Source organism: Achroia grisella, unplaced genomic scaffold (assembly GCF_030625045.1).
Source record: "Achroia grisella isolate CSIRO2021 unplaced genomic scaffold, CSIRO_AGI_Agris_v1 utg546, whole genome shotgun sequence".
NCBI classification, from domain to species: Eukaryota; Metazoa; Arthropoda; class Insecta; order Lepidoptera; family Pyralidae; genus Achroia; species Achroia grisella.
The window spans coordinates 4963323-4977399 of NW_026712931.1; the positions used below are offsets into that span (position 1 = coordinate 4963323).

General features: G+C 30.7%; 2 protein-coding genes across 3 annotated transcripts in view; one reads left to right on the forward strand and one right to left on the reverse strand.

Annotated features, from left to right (window-relative positions):
• Positions 1-14015, reverse strand: part of LOC131848027 (transmembrane protein 184B) — a 48574-nt gene extending 34559 nt beyond the window's left edge. For both annotated transcript variants that reach the window (XM_059197776.1, XM_059197777.1), the window contains exons 1-2: positions 13752-14015; positions 2196-2358 (exon numbers count right to left, since the gene is read on the reverse strand). In XM_059197776.1, coding sequence (XP_059053759.1) covers positions 2196-2357 — 162 coding nt within the window. In that variant the 5' untranslated portion in view covers position 2358; positions 13752-14015. The remainder of the gene's footprint in view (positions 1-2195; positions 2359-13751) is intronic.
• LOC131848084 (uncharacterized) lies at positions 6859-10950 on the forward strand. The gene is made up of 4 exons (XM_059197839.1): positions 6859-7177; positions 7625-7804; positions 8559-9177; positions 9453-10950. Exons 1-4 carry the CDS (start codon positions 6859-6861, stop codon positions 10948-10950), a joined length of 2616 nt encoding a protein of 871 aa, XP_059053822.1.
• Positions 14016-14077: the final 62 nt, after the last annotated feature.

A 14077-nucleotide genomic window follows, 5' to 3' on the forward strand; every position in this document is an offset into this window, starting at 1 on the left:
TAATGTCTTCTAATAGAGGTCATATACATAAATACAAAATAAAATAAATAAGTATAAGTTTAAGTCAAAACGCGCTTAAACCACATGTGAATCTATAAAATCAAATTTCTATTTATTTTGTTATATTAATATAAATTTATTGCAGCTTGTTAATTGATGAAGACATAAATAAAATGTGTAATAATATAAAAATTATATATTGAACAAATTGATAAAAATTTATACAATAAATATTCACTAAAAAAATTCTAAAATTGTTAAAAAAAATAGAGCCTAATTTCATCGTGATCTAATTAAGTATGAGACCATCAGGGAAACCTTGTCAAACGCAATATGAAAAATTAGTTTTGTTATGACAAAGTCGTTGCATGATATTTTATTAATCATTTTTATAATAAAATCTTCATTATTCAAGTTATATTAACAAATATTTATAAGGTATTTTGGCAATATATTCCACTAAGACAAAGGCAACCTCTGAAACACATACATACTGCAATAATAATAGCCGTCTTCTGAGTAAATAATGAAACATGTTAACATCAACACAATAGTAGTTACTCCTCACACGCAATGAAACAATGATTCATTAACTACAACATTATTCTATTGATTTCTTCACAATACAGATTTCTTCACGAATATATACTTCATATACATATAACCGAGTGCCTAATGATACAATTTATGCAGCAGATATGTAAATAAATGTAAAAATTATCTAATTAGACGGCATTCTTTAATTCCATGAGGTGATGGGGAGAGGGGGATATTAGAGCAGAATATCACACAATCTTACGTACAGAGGGTTTAAAGTGTAACTCTCACAATATCCCAAGCGCTTCGAATAACGGTCAAAATCGCTTCACGTAAGAAGTTTGACAGATGGGTTTGTAATTCTTGCACACGTGGAAGAAGAGGATATTCTGCACCGACCCAAAATAATGGGATAAAGGGATATTCTTTATTCTCAACTAAAGTAGCTAGAGTGATAAAATATATGACGTGCACACGAGGCCGAAAGTTTATTGTCATATACACGGTTATTATTACATATCGTTATTTCTTTATTATTGTGGAAAATCATTATTTTATTCACAAAAAATGATGACGCATGTATGTACTAGACAAAAAATAGAAGAATATTTAACTATAAATTATAATTACGATTGCGTTACGCGTCGTAGACTTTCCATTGATCTAACAAATGAGAAAACAACGGTAAAATGTGCTATGAATCTATGGAGGCCGCAATATAGGTAAAACAAGAATAAAGAATTTCAAGAATTAATTATTTGCAATAATTTAAATATCTATTGTGTAACGCAGATTGTGCAGAGTTGAGTATATGATTACATTATTTTTATCTATCTAATTTATTTCATAACCAGGTAGAGGAATAATATTTTAAAGTTTCATTTACTTAATTATATTCTCTCATCTTCTTATATTTTGAGATAAAACACAGTCTATGTCCTCGTGATACGATCTATTTTCACGTCAAATCAACTAACAATGGACATACAGATTTTTCTTTATAATATTATTATGATAGATTTAAAAAGTGAGAATAAATATTATACCGTAACAATGACAACAATCCAACATCACAACCACACGACTGTTACGCCGGGTGGAGTAGTCAGAGTGTTAATTATTAGTAGTTAGTATATAGTTACAATATTGTTGAAACGCAGTATTTGACATGCCCACATTTCGTTAGGTATATTTGAAACGTAGTAGAGGGCGATGCCTACTGCCATCACTCGGATTAATTTTTAGTTTTGTTATTAGTGTTTTTCAGTCAGTTACATAAATTACACACAAAGTATTTTTTTATTATCTGCCTGATTTGATTGATTTGGACGCTCGACCTTTTGGGGGTAGGTTGGGATAATAACATGCAACGAAGTTCTCGTTCTAATATAGCAATAAAATGTTATTCTGGGAGTGCTACAATTATAATAGTGTAGATTTACATAACTAGCCACTGCTATGTAACATCCAAAACAGCAACATAACAGATTGTTACACAAGAATTAATTAAGACTTTTTAATTTTAAAGACATTCATGAAAGTCAAACATTCTTTCTTTGTATATTGCTGCAGCTTCAATAGACCCCTCTATTGAAGATCAGATCAAGGGGTCTCTTGTTACACTATGTAATATATTACTTTCGTAGTCGGACACGTACCTGTTGGCAAGTAATAAAGAGTGCTGTCCACACGAATATCCCTGCGATAACCTGAGCGGTGCGAGTCTGTAGGAATACAGGTTCCTGCAGCGGCTTGAACATTTCATGAACAACTTCTGCAATCGGCTGCGCCGTTACATCGATCGTTTCCGTCGAACTCATCCTGCAATATAACACAATAGATTTTTAATGTTATTATTAAAATTATAAATCTGAGGGTCCACTTGAAGGAAAGTGGCGGTTATAGATATAAATGGTGGTTATAAGACAAATGTTTGTACCGAGCGAAAAATCGGATCCGTGACGGCAATGTGCTGAATCGAATACACCCGAATATTTAATTAATTGGTATTATACCACTATTTGGAAAGTCTGTACTATAATAGTGAAGCCAATTAGGGTATCTCGTTAAATTTTACAGAGTTGCTTGTGCGCGTACCTGTCTCATCTATCAATTCTACAGTCAAGCAATTTACTTGCATGTTGAACTGGATAACAAGATTTAAGATCTTGGTAGTATAGATCAGTAATACGCGTGTGATGGTTCTGTTGCATGTGTGTAAAAGCAGTGAAGGTTGTTTACGCTTGTATGCCGCCGCCGAAGCATAAAATTTTTCACGTGCATCCATCTATCGTATCAACACTTAAACCAAGTCCATTTGGTTACTAAAAATAACGTTAGAGATATCATAGATAGGTACAACGACCGGCATGTTTAGTTAAACAATTAATTACACCAGAAACAAGTTGTTAAAATTAATCCTCAAGTGAGCTACAAAAAATAATGAGCTCAGAACAGTTACCCAAACCCCGATCCAATTATGAGAAATTTCATTTCACAAATTGGATCAACTAAGAATCGAAATCCGGGACCAAATGCAGACTTAGCATCATTAAAATTGCTATTTCAGTATAGTGGTAGCCGAATATTCAGTAGGCTGGTTGAGTTCGGACTCGTAAGTATTCGGAAAAATAGCTTCCATGAAATTAAAATTACTTTACGATAGTTACTGTTAATCATAGAAAGTTAGGAATGTCGACTTTCACATGTACTGCGATCATCTCATAACATGTCGTACTTATACTTATTATGACAAAGCATTCTATAATTTTGCCCATATTATAACTTGAAAAGAGTAAACAATAAATACTATGTTTATGGTTTCCTCTGTATCTCATTAAAAAACAGTTATTAGTTTATGCAAAAGTACGTTCGGAGTTTTTTAACTTACTGTTAAATTTTTAGGAAATCATAAAAAGCTTATCTATAATAGAATAATTTGTAAGTAATTACAAAAAATGACCAATTGCAGTTTTTTGTTCATATGTCTTTAGGCAGGTCTCTCCGTGTCTTTCAATATTTCATATATGTAGGTGTATTTATTTCATTTCATTAATTCCTAATCTTATTTTTATAGTATTTGTCTATAGTACTTATATTTTTCCTATACCCTTCTCCTCATTTCATCTATACAAATAATACATAAGTATGTAACTGTTCCCTGTATGTACATGGAAGGTATATAAAGAAAAATATAATTGGAGTATTTAACTAAATATCCCAATTACCGTTGGTACATTCGCAGACTAAATATTATAAAACAATTATTAGCTCAAATTTTAATAAAAAAAATCATTTAATATATGTAGGAATTTTTAGTCTTGACTAATTTTTTTTTAATTATATATCTTCCTACAGTTTTACCTTTCTACCAATAAAATTGAATGTATTATTTGAATAAAATGTATCAATCACATCTAATCAAGTAATTAGTCCAATTTAAACTCACTAAACTATAATGAAGTTTAACAAACATTCAAGATAATGAAATAGAAATAGAAATAATCTTTATTCAAATAAACTCATTACAAGCACTTTTGAATAGTCATATTTTGATTCTACCACTCATTCGGAATGCAGATTCATCACAAGAAGAATGAGCAAGAAACTTGTGTGTTGCTCTTTCTAACAGATGTTTTTTTTTATATAAATAATTACAGTATAACAAGTAAGAGGCATGCGATAATCAACATAGAAGTCGCTACGCACTCATTATTAATGTAATCAGATAATATTGTCAGTGCTATAGATTTAAAGTTTTTCTATAAAAACATTATTATCGTTAACGAATTCTTCAATTTTATAGTAAGCTTTTTTGCAAAGGAACTGTTTTATTTGACATTTAAATCTTTTTTCTGGCAGATTTATAACAGACTCTGGTATTTTATTGTAAAACCTTATGCAATTGCCATAAAACGAATTACTAACTTTAGCCAAACGACATTTAGGTAAAATCAGTTTGTTATTGTTACGTAAGCTTTTATTAGTGCAATCACTAACTCTTTTGAAACTGTCTATATTCCTTCTGGCATAGATGATATTTTCATAAATGTATTGAGAAGCAACGGTGAGGATATTTGATTCCTTAAAACACTCTCGCAATGACTCCCTGGAACCCATACCATAAATGGAGCGAATGGCCCTCTTTTGTAAAGTAAATATTGTATTTATATCAGCTGCTTTGCCCCATAACAAAATACCATATGACATAATGCTATGGAAATAGCTAAAATAGACAAGTTTAGCCGTGTTTTAATAATTTCTAATGTTTAGTAAAATAACATATTAAACATCATTTTAGGTGACAATAATAGCTATCATCATTTTAGGTGACAATAATAGCTATATAGCGTAAATAAAAACTGTAATAGCTACATATTATAATTACTTTTGATTATTAAATAATCTTAGTAAGTATTTTGAAAATGAAAATAATCCTATTAGAAATTTGAAACCCTCTATATTGTCACTCCATTTCATGCCTGTTCATGACTAAATGGCTGATCAGATTTAATAAAATTTGACATGACAATAAATTATATCCTGAGGACATACATTGTCTATATTTAATATTAGTGGTAACATGATACAATAATATGAAGATATTCTATGCATTGTATTAATCATACAGTATATAGTTATGTATATGCAAGGTCTAATATAACAATGAGTTGAAACAATAATGATGAAATGCGTAAATATATACACACCTGTATGGTAAACTGTGCCTCACTGATATTAGGAGTAAAATGTAATAATAATACTATTCATGCAAATTTATACTATTACAAAATATTCCATATAAATTTAAAAAATATAATCAGTAGCCAGCAAATCTTATATATTTAATCCTTAACAGAAACTGTACAATTTAATGTTACCTTGTTAGAGTATTTAATAGTAGTAATATACATAGATTCACAACTGTTATACTAGATGGGGTAGTCAGGGACATTTACCAGCCAGATTTTACTGGATGTATGAATAAAAACTAGCAGTAGGGAATCCTACTACCTTCTTTTGGATTAATTTGGTTTGTCATTTGTGTTTCATCATCAAAGAAATCAGTCAAAAATATAAACTGACTCTCAAAGTTTACTTGTCATCAAGGAGATTTCAACTGGACAATAGTATTTACTCTTTAGTATAGTCTTAATCCAGGGTATATTACCCTAGACTAATATAATTAGGAACATAAATAATAATCTGCATGATAATTTAAGTTTAAAAAAAACATTGTTGTAAAAAATAATTGATTGTTTTATGTATTTAAGCTATTATTGATAAAGTTGAAGTTATTTTTAAGTAAAAATCACCCAACCACTTTAAAATTATTATTAATTATATCTATTACAGAGTAAATAAATAAACTTAAATTTATTTTGTTTTATTTATTATTAATTGAATAAATATTTGTATGAGTTAAAATTATTTATAACTTTATTTTAGTGTCAACAATTTCATTATCTAACTTCAGGTTTTTATAAACTACATTAATGTCATGGGAAGTGGGCATTGTAATATCATAAGTTAATTCATGTGATGTTAAATGTGAGATACTATTGTTTCTGTTACTTCATTGAATGAATAAAAGTAGGTGTAAAGTGGCATTAGCAGTAAGTATTAGCTGAACTAGCACCTTCATACCTATATAATGTTTTTGTTAATAAATTGAAATAAAACCATCACCAAATGTTAGATGTTAGAGAAAATTACATCCAAATCTTGTACAAATAAATAAAAACAATTCTAACAACCATTGCTTCAGATTCTATTATGTTCATAAACTGCTCCAATAGTAGTTTTATCATATATATTTTATGTACAATTGGTTAAATCATGTACATTGTTGAAGTTGATTAAAAAAAAAAAACAAAAAATATTACAATCTAAAAATGTAATTAGTCTGTGGTCTGTATTCAGTAGTATTAGAGAGTTGTTAAAATTAGTGGAATAAAAAGTTTGTTGAGAATAAAAATTGTGTGTTTGAGTTTTGAAGGTTGTTTTAGTGAAATAATTCCTTCATATTAAGTGGTCCTTACGATCCGGATAAGTTTGAAATAAAAAAGAACTTGTATTTTGAGTGATATTATTAAATAATTGAACATTTAATAAATACATTGAGCACAGTGTAATTAAGTGAGCGCGAAAATAGATCATAGTCAATACCGGTACAGACGTTCCGTTGGACTCAGTTCATAAAGTAACTATTACACAATATTTTATTTGAAATAGTGATTATTGACTTATAATATCGAAACATTTTTTTTTTGTTTTAAAAACATTTAATATTTATTCAGTGCATAAAAAATATTTAGAAAAATGGAAAATTTATTAGTGCTTCAAGAAAATAATTATTCTATCTTACAAAAAACTATATCTAATTTTAAGAAAACACCGAAGCCAAGATTAAATAAAAGTTACTTGAAAGTGAGATTAGAAAGTTTAGAGAAACATTGGGATATCTTTGATGAGACACATAGAAATATAGTAAAGACATCTACATTAGAACAAAGAAAGAAGCATGAATATTTTGAAAAGGATTTATTTTCGAAATGCGAAGAAGAGTATTTGTTTTGCAAAGCAGATATCACAGAGATGTTAGAAAGTTTTGAGTCATCAAATATAGTCCAAGAGCCATGTACAAAATATGTAAATCAAGACGTAAAATTACCCAAAATAAATATACCCCTATACCAAGGCGATTATAGCGAGTGGATAACATTCAAAGATTTGTACACATCATTAATTCATAACAATAAAAATTTGAGTAAAATACAAAAGATGCATTACCTGAAGTCCAGTTTAACTGGCGAAGCTGAACAACTTTTGAAACACATACAAATTACCGAAAATAATTATGACATCGCCTGGAGTACATTATCTAATAGATATAATAATAAAAGAATAATAGTAAATTCAATTTTGACTAGACTTTTGGGACAGAGACGAATATTTACAGCTTTATCAAAGAACATAAAAGATTTATTAGATACAACAAATGAATGTTTAAATAATTTAAAGAATAACAACATTAATATTGAGAATTGGGATCCATTAATAATACATATAATTAGTAATAAATTAGACTCGGAGTCTCAAAAAACATGGGAAGAAGAATTGCAAACAATACCTGTTGAAGAATTACCTACGTTAGAAAAATTTAAGAAATATTTAGAAGGAAGATTTAGAGTAACAGAAATGATTCAAACATCTTATATGAAAGAGAGAACTCAAATTAAACCAAAATCGTTTGCTACAATAACTAGTAATGCTGTAAAAAGAAATACAGAGTAGAGAAGTAGAAATACAGAATGTGGAAAGTGTAAAGAGAATCACGACATATTTTCATGCAAAGAGTTTATTAAGCTAGATCCAGTTATGAGAACAGAGTACATTAAAAAGGAGAGATTATGCTTTAATTGTTTGCGTCCTGGTCATAGTGTAAAATTTTGTAGATATAGAATGAGATGCGATATCTGTAATAGAAAGCACCACACGTTGATACATATAACTAAACCAAATTTAGAGACTATTAATAATGAGACTGAAGAGATTAGAACACCAGATAATCAAACAATGAGTTAACACAATATTCTTTCACATGTGTCAATACGAGGCCGTGTGTCATTACTTGCTACTGCTTTGGTGAATTTAGAAACGAGCAGAGGGCCACAGTTTGTACGAGCTTTAATAGACCCTTGCTCAGAAGAATCTTTTATAAGTGAAGCAGTTGTAAAGAGATTACAATTGAAATGTAAAGATGTAGAAGGTCAGGTATCAGCAGTTGGACAGGTGTCTACCCCGTTCAAGCACGCGGCGGAGATTGAGTTGTCCTCTAGAATGAATAAAAATTATAAATTAAAGTGTACTGCTTATGTAATTAAGCATGTTACAGATATCATGCCCGCTACAAGAATAAATTATGAGCATTGGACACATTTCAGTGGCATCGAGTTAGCAGATCCAACTTACCATACATGGAAATGTAGACCTTTTATTGGGTGTTCATGTCTACACAGATATTTTGATGAGTGGAGTTTTAAAGAGAAAGCAAGGAGAACCAATCGCCCAACAAACTTACTTAGGGTGGATAATATCTGGCGGCGAAGCTGTTGAGAGATTACCAAATAAGGGCCAAATTATTAGTATGCATTTGAGTGTAACGTTAGATAATATGCTACAGAGATTTTGGGAATGTGAGTCACTAGAGTCTGAGAATAAAAATACACTTACCTCCCAAGAAGCTAGAGCAGAAGAAATATATGAGAAAACAGTCATGAGAGATGAACAAGGACGATATGTAGTCAGCTTACCATTTGTGAGAGACAATCCAATCTTACCTGAAAATTCTAGAGAAATAGCAATGAGAAGATTAAGAGGTTTAGAGAGAAGATTGGCTGGAAATGAAAACTTAAAACGAGAGTATGATAATGTGTTAAAAGAGTATATAACATTAAACCATATGGAATTAGTAAAAGATGAGAGAGAGAAAGATACAGTCTACTTACCGCATCACGCAGTTTTCAGAGATGATAAAACAACATCGAAAGTACGTGTCGTATTCGATGCTTCGTGTCGAGGTACAAACGGAGTATCACTTAACGATGGGCTTTTGATTGGACCTAATTTACAAGAAGAGTTAAGAGATATTATCCTAAGATGGAGAACACATAAAATAGTTTTTGTGGCAGATATTATTAAAATGTATCGCCAAATAAAAATACAAGAGAGAGACACAAAATATCAGAGAATATTATATAGATTTAATCAAAATAATGAAGTACAAACCTATAAATTACTGACAGTTACCTTTGGCATGGCTTCAGCACCTTACCTTGCAATAAAAACCATGAGACAGCTTGCTAAAGATGAAAATACACAGTATCCTGTTGCCTCGAAAATTGTGAATTCAGATTTTATATGGACGATGTATTAACTGGTTTTGATAATGTGAGCGATGCGATAAATGCACAAAAAGAGTTAGCAGAAATGTTATTGAAAGGAAAATTTGAATTACAAAAAATATCTTCAAATAGTCAAGAATTTATGAATTCAATAGATCCTGAGAAAAGAGTGAATAGTATTGTATTAGATATAAATCATAAAGAGACTGTGAAGACTTTGGGTATTATGTGGGAGACAAATGAGGACAGTTTAAAAATAGCACCTACTTATATGAAAAGCGAAAATACTAATTTACTTACTAAGAGAAATATATTGCGCCAGATAGCTTCTTTATTCGATCCTATGGGTTGGTTATCACCTGCCATAATTAAAGCAAAGATATTTATGCAAAAGCTCTGGCTAAATCAAGTAGATTGGGATGAAGAACTGTCGAATGATCTGAAAGAAGAATGGAATAAATATAAAAATGATTTACCTGTACTGTCCGAAATCAAGATTCCTAGATGGAATGGAAGTACTATTGATGTGGAAGTGGAGTTACATGGATTTGCAGACGCCTCGCAATCAGCATATGCAGCCGTAGTTTATACTAGAGTATTGAGTAATAATAAAAATCCCTGCCAAACAACGTTGATTATGGCAAGAACTAAAGTTGCGCCTGTAAAACAAATATCTTTACCGCGCTTGGAACTATGTGCAGCAGCATTGTTAAGTAAATTACTTAAACATGTTATGAGAATACTTTCCATTGATACCAGTAAAACATTTGCTTGGTCTGACTCCAAAGTAACATTGGCCTGGATAAAAGGCGACCCAAATAAATGGACACCATTTGTTAAAAATAGAGTTATAGAAATTAGAAACAATTTGAATATTCAGTGGTTGTACATTAATACAAAAGAGAACCCCGCTGATCCAGCATCACGAGGATTATTACCCAGTGTACTAAAAGAGAGTCATTTATGGTGGCAAGGTCCAGAATTTCTGCAAATGTCTAATTTTATGTTACCAAAAGATATAATTCCTGAAACAGAGTTGGAAAAAAGAGTTCAGATTAAATGTAATACGACAGTTATAAAAACTAAAGATGATGAATTTAAACTTACCTTATTGAATAGATTTTCGTCACTGAAGAAACTATTGAACGTTGTTGCCTTTTGTAGAAGATGGATGAAAAATGTAAAAAGAGAAAATATTAAACATAAAAGCATAGATTGTGAAGAAAGAGATAAGGCACTTACCGTTTGTGTTAAAATAGCTCAGCAAATAGACTTTACAGATGAAATAGAAACCCTGAAAAAGAAGAAAATTATTAAAAGATGTAGTCGATTATTACCATTATGTCCTTACCTTGATGAGAATGATGTTCTGAGAGTTGGTGGCCATTTAAAGCATGCAGAGCTGAAATATGAAAGAAAACATCCTGTCATACTTACCAGAGATAATCCACTTATACCACTTCTGTTGAATGATGCACACAAAGAGACGCTGCATGGAGGTCCTTGATTAATGACTTCATACCTGCAAAATAATTATTGGATTATAAATGGCGGTCAAAGAATAAAGAGATTTTATAGACAGTGCAAAAAATGTGCTATATATAATGCTACTACTAGTAATCAATTAATGGGAAACTTACCTGACGTTAGAGTGAATCCATCTCGCCCATTTTCAATAAGTGGAGTCGATTATGCTGGTCCTATACTATGTCGAATGAGCAAAGGACGAGGAGCTAAAGCATATAAATCATATATATGCCTATTTATTTGCATGGCAACAAAAGCCATACACCTTGAGTTAGTTCAGTGACATGACAACAGAAGCATTTATTTCGTCATTTAAAAGATTCGTTGCACGAAGAGGTCGATGTTATGAGCTGTGGAGTGATCACGGAACTACATTTATATCAGCAGAGAAAACCCTATTTGAGATGTGGAAACAGGGTAGAAACGAACTTCCTGAAGAATTGAGAATTTTGTTGGATGATAGAGGCACTGTTTGGAAATATATACCACCTGGCGCTCCTAACTTTGGAGGCTTATGGGAAGCCGGGGTGAAATCTGTGAAGTATCACCTTAAGCGTATACTAGGAGATACTACGCTTACTTTTGAGGAGTTATACACAGTCTTGACTCAAGTAGAGGCTTGTCTTAATTCGCGTCCACTAACAGCACTTAATGATGATTACGAGTATCTGACACCCGGACATTTCCTTGTTGGAGAGCCTACTATAACTTTACCAGACAGAAACTATGAAAAGGTAAATGTATCCAATTTAACGAGATGGCAATTGACTCAGAAAATGGTGCGTGATTTTTGGTCAAGATGGCAAACTGAATATTTGTCTCAATTACAGCAACGTCCGAAATGGATGAGAGTTCAAAAAGATTTCGAGATTGGAGATATGGTCTTAATAAAAGACTCAAGAGCGTCTCCATCCAGTTGGCGCCTTGGTCGAATACAAAAGAAGTATCCGAGTTCCGATGGCCTAACTAGAGTTTACGATGTTCGTACAGCCACAGGTGTTATGCAGCGTTCGGTATCTAAACTTTGTAGACTTCCTGATTTCAACTGAGAATGATACGTACAAGGATATGGGCATATCCTTGGCGGCGGAGAATGTTGAAGTTGATTAAAAAAAAAAAAAAATATATATATTACAATCTAAAAATGTAATGAGTCTGTGGTCTGTATTCAGTAGTATTAGAGAGTTGTTAAAATTAGTGGAATAAAAAGTTTGTTGAGAATAAAAATTGTGTGTTTGAGTTTTGAAGGTTGTTTTTAGTGAAATAATTCCTTCATACATTAACAAAGGCATAAACTTTAGGAATAAATTATACATTCTTAGTAAAATACATTAAGTACATGTAAGGTTTATAAAAGTATCTCAGGTCATTATAATCAAATGACATATTCAATACATTTAAATTAATATTTTCTATAAAACAGTAGTTATTTGCTATTGACATTACTATGACGTCTGTAATATTTAAATCTACCACCTGTATACACAATGTATGTCTGATATGTAACAGTGTACAAGTTACATCTTTAATTTAATATTATACATGCAAAACAGTATCTATCTATGTGTATCTATCACACTTAAATTGATAGGATGATAGATTTTATCTCAAAACAATACAAAGTTGAGTTTAATTTCGAAGCTAATATCTACTGAAACTACTGCAAATTTATTTAAAAAGCAATTTTGTTACATTCTTAACATTAAATAATTGAGAGATGATTACTTCTGAGAACTCATTCTTATTGATTTAAATCAAAATGATCTGTATACAAATGAACATTAAATATAAATAGGACAGATAGTACTTATTTATGCCAGTGAAAACATAATTGTTTTGTTAACAGCAATATAATAAATTGGTTAAATTATTAATTACCTATAAAAATAAACCTATAAAATAAATAATAGTAAATATTTTCAATGTTTTCAAGGTATAATATATACACATATATATTTTGCAAAACTTTGCTATGTATATTATAAAGTATTGTATGGCATTTAAATTTAAAGTGTTCTGCAAAACATAACAAGGTCAACAAGTTTTATTGTATGATGAAGTAGGATATATTAACATTTCAAATATGCTCAAATTTCATACAAAACTTGACTTGATACTATAAAGATTAAGGTCACCCACTGACCACAGAGGTAATAACCAATTCAAAAATCAGTAGATTATTTTTTCAAAAAATATAAAATATATTTTTACATGTAAAATACAGGTATGGCACATTAGGTCCAAAACAAAATATTTACTCACATGATAAAATTCAGCATTTGTAACAAACTGACTTCATAAAGTATAATAAACAATCACTAGTTACACACCTTTCTGTTTTGTTTAATTATAATTCAAGTCTTCATAATAATAATGTTATTACTCATGTTGCAATACTACGTGGACGTAAGAGCTAGCATATAAGAAAACATTTTTAAATACTGTACACGGTAGTAATTAAAGATGCTCAATCACCATTTCGTTTCGCCTACATGCCAACTAGGGCATTTTTACTGAAAGCGCCAATTATGTTCATTCAACAAAAACACGATTGCCAATATACCTAGATAGATTTAGAGATACGAAATATTAGAATATACGGAGTAATCACGGAACAAAAAATTGGAGGTCACACGTCTTGACATTTTCTCTTGTTTCGGGTACCTTATCCATAGTGAAGGGCAATTGTTTTATTTCTAACGCCTCAAAAACAAGTTCATTTGTACCTATTCTTAAATCATAATTGAACCACGGTTACATGGAATAAACGCTTACTATTACCTGAATTATGAGTAAGAAAGTGGTCGAGATAAGTACTGTTTTCCTTTTGTTAACAGATGTCATTAGTTATCAACACAGCGCACATACTGTCTGAGCCACAAAACACACTTTCACGTATTTTAATTGCAGTAAACTGTATAAACAAAGTCTTAACACAAAGTAAAAACAATGAAATACTTTAAAAATCACTTATTTCTTGTCCGTAACAGATTTAAGCAGTTGTAATGGAAAGCAGTGACGAACTCGCAATTTTTTCCTCATAACATAAACCATAGACAAACATTGTCAGTACATCATATACCTTCTCTTTCCCTCTTTCTCCACAG

Coding starts and splice junctions, on each gene's coding strand:
- LOC131848084 (XM_059197839.1), top strand. CDS start 6,859: ATGGAAAATTTATTAGTGCTTCAAGAAAATAATTATTCTATCTTACAA. Junction 7,805..8,558: donor ATCGTTTGCTACAATAACTA/GTAATGCTGTAA, acceptor ATGTCTACACAG/ATATTTTGATGAGTGGAGTT. Junction 9,178..9,452: donor GGACCTAATTTACAAGAAGA/GTTAAGAGATAT, acceptor TTGTGAATTCAG/ATTTTATATGGACGATGTAT.